We start from the raw sequence: 14403 nt of genomic DNA, 5'->3' as shown, positions 1-14403 counted from the left end.
CTCCCCAGTTTACAATCTAGCTCATACCCAATAACTCCCCAGTATACAATCTAGCTCATACCCAATAACTCCCCAGTTTACAATCTAGCTCATACCCAATAACTCCCCAGTTTACAATCTAGCTCATACCCAATAACTCCCCCGTTTACAGTTTATGTTGTAAATAGCAATAAATAGAAATTATTCTATAATATGATACATATTCAAAGTAAAAAATTAAAAGTTTTAGGATGACCTGACAGAGAAGTAATTATCTCAGATGAAAGACCTAGTTTGGACTTTATAAAAAACATAACTTGTAATTACTGAATAATATCAGAGTACCAGGTGGTTTCATTATGACAATCACATACACACACACACACACACACACACACACACACACACACACACACACACACACACACACACACACACACACACACACACACACACACACACACGTCCCTTAGGTTACTATGCAATTACAGACACCTATAATTAACACATGTTGCTAATTAGATGTAATTTGGAGCATTTCGCTTTTTTCATTTTCCTTGTGAGGAAGAGAACAAATATCATTCGTGCCTGCAGAAGTATTCTACCATTCGGTCAGTTTGGAGTGTGAGACCGTTATTTACCAAACACATACAGTACACACACACACACACACACACACACAGTGGGGCCTGTAGCCTGTGGCTCTAATGAAATAGCCCTGTGGGGCCTAATCTCCCGTTGGTTGGGAGATCAAGGAGAACCTCTGCATCATACACCATGTCCTACTCTATGTCCCAAATGGCACACTATGCCCTATATAGTGCACTACTTTGACCAGGGCCCAATGGCACCCTATACCCTAGAAAGTGCACTACTTTTGACCAGGGTCCAATGGCACCCTATACCCTATAAAGTGCACTACTTTTGACCAGGGCCCAATGGCACCATATACCCTATAAAGTGCACTACTTTTGACCAGGGCTCATAGGGGATAGGGTCGCATTTGTGATGCAGATTGGTGAGTTCCCCTCTCTTCCTCAATGAGTCCTAGAAACACTGATAATCAGGGTGTGAAATCACTGTGACTGGGGCTGTGTGCCAGCGATGATGTACCCCGGTGAAGTGATGAGGTGAGGTGGCAGCTGAAAACTCAAATTATATAGAACTGGCGCTGGGGGGAGAGGAAGGACATAGGCCCATTGCCATGGATACAAGAGGTTCATATTCAGAAGTAATATGTAACTAAGCAATAAGGCACACGAGGCAGTGTTGTATCATGAATAAGGCCACAGATAAGAGGCAGTGTTGTATCATGAATACAGTCACAGATAAGAGGCAGTGTTGTATCATGAATAAGGTCACGGGTAAGAGGCAGTGTTGTATCAGTGCTTGCTCGGCCCAAAACCATACAAATCTTAATTAAAACGTTACTTTTGATAAGTAAATTCATACAATTTCAAAAAGGTACTGTATGGTAAGATATGGTGTGGTATGGTATGATATGGTATTGTGTGATATTGTATGGTATTGTGTGGTATGGTATTGTGTGGTATGGTATGGTATAGTATAGTATGGTAAGGTATGGTATGGTATGGTAAGGTATGGTATGGTATTCTGTGGTAAGGTAAGGTAAGGTATGGTATGGTATGGTAAGGTAAGGTAAGGTATGGTATGGTATGGTATGGTATGGTATGGTAAGGTAAGGTATGGTATGGTATAGTATGGTATGGTATGATATGGTATGGTATGGTAAGGTAAGGTAAGGTATGGTATGGTATAGTATGGTATGGTATGGTAAGGTAAGGTAAGGTATGGTATGGTATGGTATGGTAAGGTAAGGTAAGGTATGGTATGGTATAGTATGGTATGGTATGGTAAGGTATGGTAGGGTAAGGTAAGGTAAGGTATGGTATGGTATGGTAAGGTATGGTAAGGTAAGGTATGGTGTGGTATGGTAAGGTAAGGTATGGTGTGGTAAAGGTAGGTATGGTAAGGTAGGGTGTGGTAAGGTATGGTATGGTAAGGTGTGGTAAGGTAAGGGAAGGGAAGGTATGGTGTGTTAAGGTAAGGTAAGGTAAAGTAAGATAAGGTATGGTAAGGTATGGTAAGGTAAGGTATGGTGTGGTAAAGGTAGGTATGGTAAGGTAGGGTGTGGTAAGGTATGGTATGGTAAGGTGTGGTAAGGTAAGGGAAGGGAAGGTATGGTGTGTTAAGGTAAGGTAAGGTAAAGTAAGATAAGGTATGGTAAGGTATGGTAAGGTAAGGTATGGTGTGGTAAAGGTAGGTATGGTAAGGTAGGGTGTGGTAAGGTATGGTATGGTAAGGTGTGGTGAGGTAAGGGAAGGGAAGGTATGGTGTGTTAAGGTAAGGTAAGGTAAAGTAAGATAAGGTATGGTAAGGTATGGTATGGTATGGTATGGCAAGGTAAGGTAAGGTAAGGCATGGTAAGGTATGGTATGGTATGGTAAGGTAAGGTAACAGAAGGTATGGTAAGGTATGGTATGGTAAGGTATGGTAAGGTAAGGTAACAGAAGGTATGGTAAGGTATGGTATGGTAAGGTATGGTAAGGTAAGGTATGGTATGGTAAGGTATGGTATGGTAAGGTATGGTAAGGTATGGTATGGTAAGGTATGGTATGGTAAGGTATGGTATGGTAAGGTATGGTAAGGTATGGTAAGGTAAGGTATGGTATGGTAAGGTATGGTATGGTAAGGTATGGTATGGTAAGGTATGGTATGGTAAGGTATGGTATGGTAAGGTAAGGTATGGTATGGTAAGGTAAGGTATGGTAAGGTAAGGTAACAGAAGGTATGGTAAGGTATGGTATGGTATGGTATGGTAAGGTAAGGTATGGTAAGGTGTGGTAAGGTAAGGGAAGGGAAGGTATGGTATGGTATGGTATGGTAAGGTAAGGTATGGTAAGGTATGGTAAGGTATGGTAAGGTAAGGTATGGTATGGTATGGTAAGGTATGGTAAGGTATGGTAAGGTATGGTAAGGTAAGGTATGGTATGGTATGGTAAGGTATGGTATGGTATGGTATGGTATGGTAAGGTATGGTAAGGTATGGTGTGGTAAGGTAAGGGAAGGGAAGGTATGGTATGGTATGGTATGGTATGGTAAGGTAAGGTATGGTAAGGTATGGTAAGGTATGGTAAGGTAAGGTATGGTATGGTATGGTAAGGTATGGTATGGTATGGTATGGTAAGGTATGGTATGGTAAGGTAAGGTATGGTATGGTAAGGTAAGGTAACAGAAGGTATGGTAAGGTATGGTATGGTATGGTATGGTAAGGTAAGGTATGGTAAGGTGTGGTAAGGTAAGGGAAGGGAAGGTATGGTATGGTATGGTATGGTATGGTAAGGTAAGGTATGGTAAGGTATGGTAAGGTATGGTAAGGTAAGGTATGGTATGGTAAGGTAAGGTATGGTAAGGTATGGTAAGGTATGGTAAGGTAAGGTATGGTATGGTATGGTATGGTATGGTATGGCAAGGTAAGGTAAGGTAAGGCATGGTAAGGTATGGTATGGTATGGTAAGGTATGGTAAGGTAAGGTAACAGAAGGTATGGTAAGGTATGGTATGGTAAGGTATGGTAAGGTAAGGTAACAGAAGGTATGGTAAGGTATGGTAAGGTATGGTATGGTAAGGTATGGTATGGTAAGGTATGGTATGGTAAGGTATGGTAAGGTATGGTAAGGTATGGTATGGTATGGTAAGGTATGGTATGGTAAGGTATGGTATGGTAAGGTATGGTAAGGTATGGTAAGGTAAGGTATGGTATGGTAAGGTAAGGTATGGTATGGTAAGGTAAGGTAACAGAAGGTATGGTAAGGTAAGGTAACAGAAGGTATGGTATGGTAAGGTATGGTAAGGTATGGTAAGGTAAGGTAAGGTAAGGTATGGTAAGGTATGGTAAGGTATGGTAACATAAGGTATGGTATGGTATGGTATGGTATGGTATGGTATGGTAAGGTAAGGGAAGGTAAGGGATGGTATGGTATGGTATGGTATGGTAAGGTATGGTATGGTAAGGTATGGTATGGTATGGTATGGTAAGGTATGGTATGGTAAGGTATGGTATGGTATGGTATGGTAAGGTAAGGTAAGGTATGGTATGGTAAGGTATGGTAAGGTAAGGTAAGGTAAGGTATGGTATGGTAAGGTATGGTAAGGTAAGGGAAGGTAAGGGATGGTATGGTATGGTATGGTATGGTAAGGTATGGTATGGTAAGGTATGGTATGGTATGGTATGGTATGGTATGGTAAGGTATGGTATGGTAAGGTATGGTATGGTATGGTATGGTAAGGTAAGGTAAGGTATGGTATGGTAAGGTATGGTAAGGTAACAGAAGGTATGGTAAGGTATGGCAAGGTATGGTAAGGTAACAGAAGGTATGGTAAGGTATGGTAAGGTAAGGTAAGGTAAGGTATGGTAAGGTATAGTAAGGTATGGTATGGTAAGGTAAGGGAAGGTATGGTAAGGTATGGTATGGTAAGGTATGGTAAGGTATGGTAAGGTAAGGGAAGGTATGGTATGGTAAGGTATGGTAAGGTATGGTAAGGTATGGTAAGGTAAGGTATGGTATGGTATGGTAAGGTAAGGTAAGGTATGGTATGGTATGGTAAGGTATGGTAAGGTATGGTATGGTATGGTAAGGTATGGTAAGGTATGGTAAGGTATGGTAAGGTAAGGTATGGTATGGTATGGTAAGGTAAGGTAAGGTATGGTAAGGTATGGTAAGGTATGGTAAGGTAAGGTATGGTATGGTATGGTAAGGTAAGGTAAGGTATGGTAAGGTAAGGTAAGGTATGGTATGGTAAGGTATGGTAAGGTATGGTAAGGTATGGTGTGGTAAGGTAAGGGAAGGTATGGTATGGTAAGGTATGGTATGGTAAGGTATAGTATGGTAAGGTATAGTAAGGTAAGGTAACAGAAGGTATGGTATGGTAAGGTATGGTAAGGTAAGGTATGGTAAGGTAAGGTATGGTAAGGTAAGGTACAGTGAAATCTTCTCACCTGATAGAAGTTGGGCCAGTAGGTAGAGATGGCCAGTTCTACCTGCACCCAGGCTCTAGTAGCTGGCCCAGACACGTTCCAGACGGGCATGCCCAGTGGACTGTTGTTCTCTCGGATGTACACGTTGAGCTGCCCCGGTCCCGCCCCCTCGCGGCCAGACAGGAAGTACTCGAAGATTACGCAGTGGGTGTCATTCTCCTTCAGCTGGGGGGTCAGGAGGAGGGCCTTCTGACCAGCGAAACGCCCCGACGTGTTGACCATTATGAAGGCTGAATCTAGGATAGAGGAGACAGCATGTGAGACAGTGCTGTGGAAATGTACAAAACTTCAGCTGACAGATCCGGATACTAGAGGACCAGCGGAGAGGACAACATTAACGGGAATTAGAACAGTGGAGCTGCAAGGTCAGAACTAAAGGATCGCATCAAGACAAAACAAACTTTATTTAAAGAGGCAATCTGCAGTTCAAACAATAACAAAAGAGTCCACCCTGTCACTGTATTTGGTAAGCAGCTGAGGTATGGGGCTGAGGGTGAAATGTCAAATTCATAGACAAAGCTTTGGATGCAAGGATTGACCATCCATGATATCAAAACTATAGTTGTATTCGTGTTTGGAGGCTATACAGTGTTTGTTTTCATTCATACTGAACAATAACATAAACGTAACACGCGACAATTTCAAAGTTACAGTTCATATAAGGACATGTGAAATGGGCCTGGGAGGGCATAGGCCCACCCACTGGGAAGCCAGGCCCAGCCAATCAGAATGATTATCACAGGGTGATCATGCTGTTCAATCAGCTTATTGATATGCTGCCCCTGTCAGGTGGATTAATTATCTTGTCAAAGGAGAAATGCTCACCGACAGAATATGTAAACACATTTGTGCAAAACATTTGAGAGAAGAAAAGATTTAGGTGTGTATGGAACATTTCTGGGATGTTGTTTTTTTGCAGTCACTTTAAATAGCATGTAGCCATCTGGATACATTTGACAGTATAACAGTGGAGAGGAGACAATAACATGCAATAGTATGGGTTAGCAAAGGTTCTTTATGTAGAGAGAGAAGACTGGGAGAAGACTGGGAGAGGACTGGGAGAGGACTGGGAGAGGACCGGGAGAGGACTGGGAGAGGACCGGGAGAGGACTTGGAGAGGACTTGGAGAGGACTTGGAGAGGACCGGGAGAGGACTTGGAGAGGACTTGGAGAGGACTGGGAGAATACTGGGAGAGGACTTGGAGAGGACTGGGAGAGGACTGGGAGAGGACTTGGAGAGGACTGGGAGAAGACTGGGAGAGGACTTGGAGAATACTGGGAGAGGACTTGGAGAATACTGGGAGAGGACTTGGGGAATACTGGGAGAGGACTTGGAGAGGACTGGGAGAAGACTGGGAGAGGACTTTGAGAGGACTTGGAGAGGACTGGGTTGTGCTTTGATTGACTGTAAAACATTGAGGAGACATGAGACAGGGTTGGAGTCAATCCCAAATCAATTTCCAGTCAATTCACGAAAGAAAAACTAAATTCCAATTCCACATGTTCCTAATTGAAAAGCATTGAAGAGAGATGGAATTGGAACGTTAGTGTACTTCCTGAATTGACAGGAAGTCATCGTGACACTGCCAGCTATACTGAGGGTTTATAACAAAGGTGGATTATAGCTCAAATGATGGAGAAAAATGAAGAAAAGGGTAGAATGAGGGATCAATAGCAACTAGAGTAAGAAGAACAGTCTAGATTTCCTCCCTTTGATTTAACATTAAAGGTTCATCTAATCCTCTCTCCACCTGCCAATAGAGGACAAGTGAGAATGATTATATTGGCAAAACATTGAGGGAAAAGGGCTTAGCACAAGCGCATTTCTCATCCTCTCATAGACCTATAGCTGTCAGCGCTACAGAAAGAATAGAAGACAGCATGACGTACTGAAAGGACACGTGCGAAAATACAATCCAGGGTTATATTCATTAGTGCAAGCCGAAGGAAAAAAACGTCACAAAACTAGCAGCGAAAATCAGACTTTCTTATTGGCCAAGTTCTGGTTAGTTCCTCCGCGTTCAGCCCGTTCGCCCCTGTTTGGTTCTTTGTGAATAAAACGCAGAAGATAAACATAACAGGGTGGTCAGGATTGTGTTGAACAGAGAGTACGAATACACAATTAGTCATCTCACAAAGACCATTTACATATGCACTTTATAGGGAAAGACGAATCACTGGTGAGCAGTACACATCTACAGACTAATGACTAATGACTGGTGAGCAACACACAGCTACAGACTAATGACTGGTGAGCAGCAAACAGCTACAGACTAATGACTGGTGAGCAACACACAGCTACAGACTAATGACTGGTGAGCAACACACAGCTACAGACTAATGACTAATGACTGGTGAGCAGCACACAGCTACAGACTAATGACTAATGACTGGTGAGCAACACACAGCTACAGACTAATGACCAATGACTGGTGAGCAACACACAGCTACAGACTAATGACTGGTGAGTAACACACAGCTACAGACTAATGACTGGTGAGCAACACACAGCTACAGACTAATGACTAATGACTGGTGAGCAACACACAGCTACAGACTAATGACTGGTGAGCAGCACACAGCTACAGACTAATGACTGGTGAGCAACACACAGCTACAGACTAATGACTGGTGAGCAGCAAACAGCTACAGACTAATGACTGGTGAGCAACACACAGCTACAGACTAATGACTAATGACTGGTGAGCAACACACAGCTACAGACTAATGACTAATGACTGGTGAGCAACACACAGCTACAGACTAATGACTGGTGAGCAGCAAACAGCTACAGACTAATGACTGGTGAGCAACACACAGCTACAGACTAATCACAGGTGAGCAGCACACAGCTACAGACTAATGACTAATGACTGGTGAGCAACACACAGCTACAGACGAATGACTGGTGAGCAGCAAACAGCTACAGACTAATGACTGGTGAGTAACACACAGCTACAGACTAATGACTGGTGAGCAACACACAGCTACAGACTAATGACTGGTGAGCAACACACAACTACAGATTAATGACTAATGACTGGTGAGCAGCACACAGCTACAGACTAATGACTAATGACTGGTGAGCAGCACACAGCTACAGACTAATGACTGGTGAGCAGCACACAGCTACGGACTAATGACTAATGACTGGTGAGCAGCACACAGCTACAGACTAGTGACTAATGACTGGTGAGCAGCACACAGCTACAGACTAATGACTAATGACTGGTGAGCAGCACACAGCTACAGACTAATGACTAATGACTGGTGAGCAGCACACAGCTACAGACTAATGACTAATGACTGGTGAGCAGCACACAGCTACAGACTAATGACTAATGACTGGTGAGCAGCACACAGCTACAGACTAATGACCAATGACTGGTGAGCAACACACAGCTACAGACTAATGACTAATGACTGGTGAGCAACACACAGCTACAGACTAATGACTGGTGAGCAACACACAGCTAAAGACTAATGACTAATGACTGGTGAGCAGCACACAGCTACAGACTAATGACTGGTGAGCAACACACAGCTACAGACTAATGACTGGTGAGCAACACACAGCTAAAGACTAATGACTAATGACTGGTGAGCAGCACACAGCTACAGACTAATGACTAATGACTGGTGAGCAGCACACAGCTACAGACTAATGACTGGTGAGCAGCACACAGCTACAGACTAATGACTAATGACTGGTGAGCAGCACACAGCTACAGACTAATGACTAATGACTGGTGAGCAGCACACAGCTACAGACTAATGACTAATGACTGGTGATCAGCACACATCTACAGACTAATGACCAATGACTGGTGAGCAGCACACAGCTACAGACTAATGACTAATGACTGGTGATCAGCACACAGCTACAGACTAATGACCAATGACTGGTGAGCAACACACAGCTACAGACTAATGACTGGTGAGCAACACACAGCTACAGACTAATGACTAATGACTGGTGAGCAACATACAGCTACAGACCAATGACTGATGAGCAACACACAGCTACAGACTAATGACTAATGACTGGTGAGCAACACACAGCTACAGATCAATGACTGGTGAGCAAAACACAGCTACAGACTAATGACTAATGACTGGTGAGCAGCACACAGCTACAGACTAATGACTAATGACTGGTGAGCAACACACAGCTACAGACCAATGACTGGTGAGCAACACACAGCTACAGACTAATGACTAATGACTGGTGAGCAGCACACAGCTACAGACTAATGACTGGTGAGCAACACACAGCTACAGACTAATCACTGGTGAGCAACACACAGCTACAGACTAATCACTGGTGAGCAACACACAGCTACAGACTAATGACTAATGACTGGTGAGCAACACACATCTACAGACTAATGACTAATGACTGGTGAGCAACACACAGCTACAGACTAATGACTATTGAGAGGTGAGCAGCACACATCTACAGACTAATGACTGGTGAGCAACACACAGCTACAGACTAATGACTGGTCAGTAACACACAGCTACAGACTAATCCTAGGTGAGCAGCACACAGCTACAGACTAATGCCTAATGACTGTTGAGCAACACACAGCTACAGACTAATGACTGGTAAGCAACACACAGCTACAGACCAATGACTGGTGAGCAGCACACAGCTACAGACTAATGACTGGTGAGCAGCACACAGCTACAGACTAATGACTGGTGAGCAGCACACAGCTACAGACTAATGACTGGTGAGCAACACACAGCTACAGACCAATGACTGGTGAGCAACACACAGCTACAGATTAATAACTGGTGAGCAGCACACAGCTACAGACTAATCACTGGTGAGCAGCACACAGCTACAGACTAATGACTAATGACTGGTGAGCAACACACAGCTACAGACTAATGACTGGTGAGCAGCACACAGCTACGGACTAATGACTAATGACTGGTGAGCAGCACACAGCTACGGACTAATGACTAATGACTGGTGAGCAGCACACAGCTACGGACTAATGACTAATGACTGGTGAGCAGCACACAGCTACAGACTAATGACTGGTGAGGAACACACAGCTACAGACTAATGACTGGTGAGCAACACACAGCTACAGACTAATGACTGGTGAGTCATATACTGGGTCAGTTAATACCATGTGTGTGTGTGTGTGTGTGTGTGTGTGTGTGTGTGCGTGTGTGTGTGTGTGTGTGTGTGTGTGTGTGTGTGTGTGTGTGTTTTGGAGTGACAGTGTGTGTGTGTGTGTGTGTGTGTGTGTGTGTGTGTGTGTGTGTGTGTGTGTGTGTGTCTGTGTGTGTGTGTGTGCGTGCGTGCGTGCGTGCGTGTGTGTGTGTGTGTTTTGGAGTGACAGTGTGTGTGTGTTTGTGTGTGTGCGTGCGTGTGTGTGTGTGTGTATCTAACAAAAAAAAATAGAACTAAAATGTCAATAAAGATACAAGGTCAACTCAGATCGTCCGTATAGCTATTCTGATAGCTATTCTGATTCTGCCATTTATCAGTCTTATTGCTGGGGGATAGAAGCTGTTCAGGAGCCTGTTGGTGCCAGACTTGATACACCGGTACCGCTTGCCGTGCGGAAGCAGAGAGAACATTCTGCAGATGAACATTTAAGACCGAGTTAACTCTAGTGAAATAACACAAGTGCGCACACAGAGAATTTTGATATCATTCCTCTGAGGAATCACTGAGGTACAGAATAAAAAGACGGGGGAAACCCTCCCCACCCCCCCCCCCTGTAGTTCAACACACCATTTACCATTTATCACCTATTTGTTCCTACAGTGACACAGACTTTGCCCTGTTTGTTTTGTTGTGCTAAATAACACACGTAACGCTCTCCAATTCAATCTCTCTATTCTCTCTCGTGTGTCCCCCCCCCCCCACTCTCTCCTCTTTCAGATAACGAGCATCTGTCAATTTTACAGACCGTAGCAGGAGGAAAAGGAGGAGGAGAGGAGGAGGAGGAGGAGATGAGAGAAGAAGAGGAGGAGAGGAGGAAGAGATGAGAGGAGGAGGAGATGAGAAGAGGAGGAGAGGAGAGGAGGAGGAGGAGGAGAGGAGAGGAGAGGAGGAGATGAGAGGAGAAGGAGAGGAGAGGAGGAGGAGGAGGATATGAGAGGAGAAGAGGAGGAGGAGGAGGAGATGAGAGAAGAATGTCATGCAAAATTGTCTTATAGGATCTGATCTCTAGTCTACAACATCTCAATACATCTCTATCTATACTGATCTGATGGCACTGACCACCAAAGCCCCATATACTACCCACCACTGCATATGCTCTCGTTGGCTGGCACTCACTACATATTTGTCGCCAAAACCACTGGCTCCAGGTCATCTATAAGTCTTTGCTAAGTAAAGCCCCGCCTTATCTCAGCTCACTGGTAACCATAGCAACACCCACACATAGCCCGCGCTCCAGCAGGTATATTTCACTGGTCATCCCTAAAGCCAACACTTCCTTTGGCCGCCTTTCCTTACAGTTCTTTGCAGCCAATGACTGGAACTAATTGCAAAAAATCACTGAAGCTGGAGACTTATATCTCCCTCTCTAACTTTAAGCATCAGCTGTCAGAGCAGCTTACCGATCACTGCACCTGTGCACAGCCCATCTGTAAATAGCACACCCAACTCCCTCATCCCCATATTATTCCATTTTTTGTTATTTATCTTCTTGCTCTTTTTGCACCCCAGTATCTCTACTTGCACATCATCATCTGCACATCTTATCACTCCAGTGTTAATGATAAATTGTAATTATTTCTCCTCTGTGGCCTATTCATTGCCTTACCTCCCTACTCTTCTACATTTGCACACATTGTATATAGATTTTTTAAAACATTTTCTATTGTGTTATTGACTTTATGTATGTTTGTGTAACTCTGTTGTTGTTGTTGTTTTTGTTGCACTGCTTTGCTTCATCTTGGCCAGGTCGCAGTTGTAAATGAGAACTTGTTCTCAACTGGCCTACCTGGTTAAATAAAGGTGTTCTCAACTAGCCTCCCTGGTTAAATAAAGGTGTTCTAAACTAGCCTCCCTGGTTAAATAAAGGTGTTCTCAACTAGCCTACCTGGTTAAATAAAGGTGTTCTCAACTAGCCTACCTGGTTAAATAAAGGTGTTCTCAACTGGCCTACCTGGATAAATAAAGGTGTTCTCAACTAGCCTACCTGGTTAAATAAAGGTGTTCTCAACTGGCCTACCTGGTTAAATAAAGGTGTTCTCAACTAGCCTACCTGGTTAAATAAAGGTGTTCTCAACTAGCCTCCCTGGTTAAATAAAGGTGTTCTCAACTAGCCTACCTGGTTAAATAAAGGTGTTCTCAACTAGCCTACCTGGTTAAATAAAGGTGTTCTCAACTAGCCTACATGGTTAAATAAAGGTGTTCTCAACTAGCTTACCTGGTTAAATAAAGGTGTTCTCAACTAGCCTACCTGGTTAAATAAAGGTGTTCTCAACTAGCCTACCTGGTTAAATAAAGGTGTTCTCAACTAGCCTCCCTGGTTAAATAAAGGTGTTCTCAACTGGCCTACCTGGTTAAATAAAGGTGTTCTCAACTAGCCTCCCTGGTTAAATAAAGGTGTTCTCAACTAGCCTACCTGGTTAAATAAAGGTGTTCTCAACTAGCCTACCTGGTTAAATATCTTTACTGCTCTATGACATTGTGTCTCTAGTCAACAACATCTTAATTCATCTCTATCTTTACTGCTCTATGACATTGTGACTCTAGTCAACAACATCTTAATTCATCTCTATCTTTACTGCTCTATGACATTGTGACTCTAGTCAACAACATCTTAATTCATCTCTATCTTTACTGCTCTATGACATTGTGACTCTAGTCAACAACATCTTAATTCATCTCTATCTTTATTGCTCTATGACATTGTGACTCTAGTCAACAACATCTTAATTCATCTCTATCTTTACTGCTCTATGACATTGTGTCTCTAGTCAACAACATCTTAATTAATCTAAATCTCTACTGCTCTATGACATTGTGTCTCTAGTCAACAACATCTTAATTCATCTCTATCTTTACTGCTCTATGACATTGTGACTCTAGTCAACAACATCTTAATTCATCTCTATCTCTACTGCTCTATGACATTGTGACTCTAGTCAACAACATCTTAATTAATCTCTATCTCTACTGCTCTATGACATTGTGACTCTAGTCAACAACATCTTAATTAATCTCTATCTCTACTGCTCTATGACATTGTGACTCTAGTCAACAACATCTTAATTAATCTCTATCTCTACTGCTCTATGGCATTGTGACTCTAGTCAACAACATCTTAATTCATCTCTATCTCTACTGCTCTATGACATTGTGACTCTAGTCAACAACATCTTAATTAATCTCGATCTCTACTGCTCTATGACATTGTGACTCTAGTCAACAACATCTTAATTAATCTCTATCTCTACTGCTCTATGACATTGTGACTCTAGTCAACAACATCTTAATTAATCTCTATCTCTACTGCTCTATGACATTGTGACTCTAGTCAACAACATCTTAATTAATCTCTATCTCTACTGCTCTATGACATTGTGACTCTAGTCAACAGCATCTTAATTCATCTCTATCTCTACTGCTCTATGACATTGTGACTCTAGTCAACAACATCTTAATTAATCTCTATCTCTACTGCTCTATGACATTGTGACTCTAGTCAACAACATCTTAATTAATCTCTATCTCTACTGCTCTATGACATTGTGACTCTAGTCAACAACATCTTAATTCATCTCTATCTCTACTGCTCTATGACATTGTGACTCTAGTCAACAACATCTTAATTAATCTCTATCTCTACTGCTCTATGACATTGTGACTCTAGTCAACAACATCTTAATTCATCTCTATCTCTACTGCTCTATGACATTGTGACTCTAGTCAACAACATCTTAATTCATCTCTATCTCTACTGCTCTATGACATTGTGACTCTAGTCAACAACATCTTAATTAATCTCTATCTCTACTGCTCTATGACATTGTGACTCTAGTCAACAACATCTTAATTCATCTCTATCTCTACTGCTCTATGACATTGTGACTCTAGTCAACAACATCTTAATTCATCTCTATCTCTACTGCTCTATGACATTGTGACTCTAGTCAACAACATCTTAATTCATCTCTATCTCTACTGCTCTATGACATTGTGACTCTAGTCAACAACATCTTAAATAATCTCGATCTCTACTGCTCTATGACATTGTGTCTCTAGTCAACAACATCTTAATTCATCTCTATCTCTACTGCTCTATGACATTGTGACTCTAGTCAACAACATCTTAATTAATCTCTATCTCTACTGCTCTATGACATTGTGACTCTAGTCAACAA

The 14403-nt window shown here is 42.5% G+C and overlaps 1 protein-coding gene across 1 annotated transcript in view; it reads right to left on the bottom strand.

Annotated features, from left to right (window-relative positions):
• The window catches only part of LOC139386493 (receptor-type tyrosine-protein phosphatase mu-like), a 474202-nt gene that overhangs the window by 332332 nt on the left and 127467 nt on the right, over positions 1-14403 (bottom strand). Inside the window, exon 3 of the mRNA XM_071132061.1 lies at positions 4999-5273. Coding sequence (XP_070988162.1) covers positions 4999-5273 — 275 coding nt within the window. The remainder of the gene's footprint in view (positions 1-4998; positions 5274-14403) is intronic.

This window comes from Oncorhynchus clarkii, chromosome 28 (assembly GCF_045791955.1).
Source record: "Oncorhynchus clarkii lewisi isolate Uvic-CL-2024 chromosome 28, UVic_Ocla_1.0, whole genome shotgun sequence".
NCBI lineage: Eukaryota > Metazoa > Chordata > Actinopteri > Salmoniformes > Salmonidae > Oncorhynchus > Oncorhynchus clarkii.
Note: the sequence above shows the minus strand (reverse complement) of the source record. Positions and strands in the feature narration are given on the sequence as shown.